The sequence below is a fragment of the Lycium barbarum genome, chromosome 1 (assembly GCF_019175385.1).
Source record: "Lycium barbarum isolate Lr01 chromosome 1, ASM1917538v2, whole genome shotgun sequence".
NCBI classification, from domain to species: Eukaryota; Viridiplantae; Streptophyta; class Magnoliopsida; order Solanales; family Solanaceae; genus Lycium; species Lycium barbarum.
The window spans coordinates 111761526-111766767 of record NC_083337.1 but is presented as its reverse complement, the minus strand read 5'-3'; the positions used below and the strand labels follow the sequence as shown (position 1 = coordinate 111766767).

The 5242-nt window shown below is 36.1% G+C and overlaps 1 protein-coding gene across 1 annotated transcript; it reads right to left on the bottom strand.

Annotated features, from left to right (window-relative positions):
* Positions 1–539: 539 nt before the first annotated feature.
* On the bottom strand, positions 540–1376 carry LOC132644504 (uncharacterized). Its single transcript, XM_060361116.1, has one exon. It carries the CDS (start codon positions 1112–1114, stop codon positions 725–727), a length of 390 nt encoding a protein of 129 aa, XP_060217099.1. The 5' UTR covers positions 1115–1376; the 3' UTR covers positions 540–724.
* Positions 1377–5242: the final 3866 nt, after the last annotated feature.

Here is a 5242-nt window from a genome sequence, read left to right as displayed (position 1 = left end):
ATTCTTTATTAGCCATGATTAATAACCATTAATCACCTCACCTTTGTTTAGCCTTTATTACCCAATTGAATTACCTTGAATTCAATTCATTTCTAACGTCTGTTGTAGTTGTCATTCCAACTGACTTTTATACTATACTTCAATAGTCTTAATGGCTTCTTCACAATTCCAAATGTGGACGTTTTAAGATGTTAAGAATCTGCCAACTTTTATTGGCTATATAATATCCTTCAACTTCATCTTATTGAATGGACAAGACAGAGAGACATTATTCAACTTTTCTTTTCTTCAAGTGCTGGGTTTTTTCTTTAAGATAAATCTTTATTAGATTCTGGCTTCTAATTTTGTACTAGAAGAGCATGTTGAATCCTGGGTGATACATCCATGCCAGGTGAAATATCCTTTAGGCCAGTGTCTTAATTGACATGCCTCAAGCTATGAGATTGTTCGAAAATTTGCTACAATGTTCGTGATCGAGTATTTCTGTTAGATTTCCAACACTATCAACTTGGATATTTGGTTTTTTTCAAATAGGATGAAAAAGCCATATTAATCAATTCAACATAATGATCACTGCAATAGCCATTTTAAAAACAAAAGACGGTCACGCATACAAGATAAAAAATGAGGTAACAAGTAACAACTAATGGGAAATGAACAAGTAAATTCAGATTTGAAACGGACAAAAGAGAATTTGAGCATCACTGTTTCATTCATGTTCATCTTATTTTTGTAAGACATGTTGAACAACCCTCATAACAAGGCTATCCCCTTGAAGAATGACCAAAACTGGGGAACTGCCAATCCCTCTAGCCTTAGCCAACATGATTTCTTTCGTAAGCGCCCTAAATTCTTTGCGATCGATCGTCCCACTTCTGTCAACATCAAATCTTTCAAGAAGGGCGTCATATAAACATGAAATTTCTTCCTTGCTTTGCAACTCAAATTCACAGGATGAGTATTTTCCTTGCCTATTTTGGAGCTTGTCGCGTGATAACTCCCCATTCCCATCTGTGTCTAGCATATCAAAATGTTGGTCGGTCCACTTGTCAAATGCCTCAGTGTCATCCACGAATTCCTCTATCATTGGACCGTCAACAATAGCTACGCTCATTTTGGAGAATCTAAATATCTTGATTCAACAACGAGTATGATTAATCCTTTGCCTTGATAAGAAAAAAAAGATGTGTATGTTCATTTCTCTCTTTGTTATAAGTTAACCATGAGACTTTTTCATGGGACCTATTCTTCTGGTTGTGGCTATCCAATGGTTGATAGGCCATAACTACCGGTTTGGCCACCATTTACTTAAATCATAGTGAGCCATGTGGGACTTTCTCTGCGCCAACAATCTTTCTTTAGTGATAAAAACCTTTTTGACAGCAAGAATTATTATAATAGACTAATCATAAAAGTGTAATAGTTTCTGCTCTATAGGATCTCCAAACCGAATTTTTTTGTAAGCTCGAGACTATAAAAAAAAAAAAAAAGTAAGTGAGTTATTTTTTCTCCTATGCTTCGATCCAAATATCAAACTCCTAAAAAATTAATCTATAATAAATATCATTATTCCATGTATTTGTTGATACTTCAATCTTAAAAGTAACTATTTTACCATTCATAAGATTTTCCCTTAGAATTGTGATTTAATGTCAAAAGAATTTTTTACCCTAAGCTCGAAACATACACGACTTTTTATTTTCTTGGAAAAGCTACTTTTATCAAATGATTTCTATCACAACTCACCCAAGGGGTAGGGAACGAACTGTTAAGGAGTTCACCCAACCAAATTAATCAATATCTAACCATATATTATTAAACGGAGGGTAATCTACAATCTGAGAAGTCAAGTCTTTAAGACCAGGACACATGGCAAAATTAGGATAAAAGCTAAGAATAATTAGTACAAAATTAATAAAAAATTATAATAAAAACTTTGAAGTGATAATTGAAATATAAAATATAAAATTTAATTTTATAATTGTTCGATATTGCGTTAGGATCACGGGTCACCCATGTGGACTTTCCAGACCCCACCTGTCCAGAAGTGATATGTATTGAGGAAATTGTATGTGCAGAGAAGTTACTCAAAATATGATGAAAAAAAAAGAACATGAAAAAATGGGGAGTCGGTTTTTTCCCAAAGCTTCTACTCTAGTTTTGAAAGAGAAAATAGTCAAATGCCCCCTCAACATTTGATCGGTTTAATTATGACGCACTCAATCTTTGCGGGCATCCTATCAACCCCCTGAGCATTTTAAAAATTGAATATGTACCCCCTAAAATGCCACACCCACATATATGCTTGCTAGTGAAGCCCACGCGCCTGACACCTGGAAATTTCATTTTTTTTTTTTGATTTGTTATCTATTATTTATTTATTTTTTCTTTTCTTTTCTTTCCTTTATCCGCCTCAATTAAAACACAATTTCTTCCTCCATTAACACACACACATTCAATTTCATCATTAATCATACATATCTTTTCAAGATCTCAACCTATTTGGGTTCAAGATTTTTTTTTTTTTTTTTTTGCTTTTTCTTCCCTTTATCTTCCTCAATTAAAACCCATTTTCTTCCTCCATTAACACACCCATATTCTATTTCATCATCAAATATACATATCTTTTCAAGAAATCAACCTATATAGGTTCAAGATATTTTTTTTCCTTTATCTTCCTTAATTAAAACCCATTTTTTCCTCCATTAACACACCCACGTTCGATTTCATCATCAATCATACATACATTTTCAAGAAATCAACCTATTTGGGTTCAAGAATCATGAAATTTTTAAAATTTTAAAGTGCAATTGAATAAAATTAAGTGGATGACTGGGTGGTGGAGTTGGTGTTGCGGTGGGGGCACTGGTTGTAGAAGAGTGGCGGTGAGAAGGAGAGAAGGGTGGTTGGTTGTGGTGGTGGCATTATCGCTAGCGAAGAAGGGTAGGGAGAGGGGAGATAGTGGCGGCTTGAGGGTTGTTTTGGTGGTGGCCGCTCGCCGGCGATGAGGTCCGGCGGCGGCGGCGGGTGTTGATAAAAGAAGAGGGGGAGGCCGTAAAAGTAAAAAATAAGGGAAAATATTTTTAGAAATGAGATAGAAAAAAATAAGAAAAAATTAATTAAAAATACATATATTTATGAAAAGATATATTAAAAATAAAACTTTAATATTTGTGTTTCGTGCTCACTTTCTCAAAGAGAGTGAAATACACTCACTTTGCCACGTAAGCATTCAGGGGGGTAAATATTCCATTTTTAAAATGTTCAGGGGGTGATAGGACGCCCGCAAAGGTTGGGTGCGTCATAATTAAACCGAAAAAACGTTGAGGGGGCATTTGACTATTTTCTCATTTTTGAAAAGAAGCCAGTAGACACTTTCTTCTCAACTAAAAAACTAGAAAAACTTATATTTTATTCTCTCACAGACACGTACAAAAATTTATGAATAGAGAGAGAAGAAGAAGAAGTAGATGTCGGTCAAGAGATCATCTCTCTCTAGCACTGGCGGCCAGGTTTTCTACCCTGTCTAGCTAAACTTACCATCAAATCCAAAAAACTCCAGTCCAAAACATCCGATTTCAATATAGTTAAGACATATCTAGCTCTTATAGATAGGATTAAGCCTCTCTACTGTCCTATTTCGTTTCCACTTTGTTTGTTTAAGCCATCAAACTAGGGGTTATTTCCTTCCAGTAATACAATAACTCACGTTGGGATAGATTTGCGGCAAATTTGACGGACAAATCTAGCTTGGTGACATACGAAGAACCCTAATCCTGCACTCGTGAAAAACATGTTCTAATTTCTTTGAGTCTAGAACCCAGGTTCTGCCCTACCTCTCTTTATGCTTAATTTTTTAATTAAATTGCTGGTGTATTTGCTTAGTCTATGTTGAGATGTTGTTGTCTCAATGATAATGCAGAGCTTAAAAAGAAGTTTTGATGATTGACAAATTCAGAGACAATCAAGTACAAGTAAGACTGAAGGAAGAAGTTGAAGAACCAAAAGTCAAAACAGATCTCCTAAAGAACTAGTGAAGCAGTCACAAAAGGTGAGGAACACATCCTTAGAAGGAAGACTGGAGACTGTCGAAGAAAAGCGGTTTCATGCGAACTCGAAGAACTGGAATCATTGACTCATTCCTATTCGATGAAAAGTTGGATTTCAACTTATGGAAAACATACCATAAGCTTAACACATGGAATTAGCATTGAAGTAGGAGAACAAAACTGTATTCGCAAACAAGAAAATAAGTAAATCCATATCAAATAAGGATAGGTTTTTCAGACATATTATAAAAACAAGACTTGGATGGGTTTGACAGTTGAAGGAAACAATTGTTTATCCCAAACGCACACGCAAGAGTACATGGTCGCCAAGTAAATATCGTACCAGGACTTATTATCAACGATTGGATTAGACTTCACTATTTTTACCAATTGAACAAGTATTTTCCCCAAAGGTTGTATTGTTTACAAACTACTATGAAAACTAAAAGACTAAGTACTTATGCTAACAGTTTGTTACGAATGTCAGTTCTAAGCTCAGATTTCTGTCACATCCCAAATTGGAGGGGCGAAATTCGCACCTGAGCCTTACTTCCCGAGCACCAACATGCATTACATGATAACATAATCTGCAACATTCGTATCCAATAAAAGGTAGGACTTCAGACATCAACAACTTACTAAAATGCCATGATAACATATACATACATATACGGGCCGATAAGGCCGCTATAAAAGACCATATACATCAAACATAAGCCGACAAAGCTATACAAAAACTGTACACAGGACGTCTGTCTATGAGCCTCTAAGGGCACAAAACAGTCATAAGTTGGGACAGGTCCCCAACATATCCAAAAGTCATATGTACAAATGCAAACCGGCAAGAACATGTAAGTCTAAAAGAGTGGAGCTCGCCAACCAGCCGTAGAATCAGGGTAACCTATTGTGGTGGTCCTCCAACCTATCTATCTAGCCATGCAGCACGAAATTCAGTGTCCACAAACAAAAAAGATGTCAGTACGATGAATGTACCGCGTATGTAAGGCAGGAAAAACATATGTAAAGGAAGTAATGTAAATAGAGACAGGGAGAGACAACCTGTAACTCTGAATGCCACTGAGGGCGTATGACATGCATGCTTTCATTTAAAATCATATACATATATATAAGAGTCACGACCCAACCGGAGGGCCGCGACGGGCACCCGGTGCTAGCCCACCCGGGCACCTCTT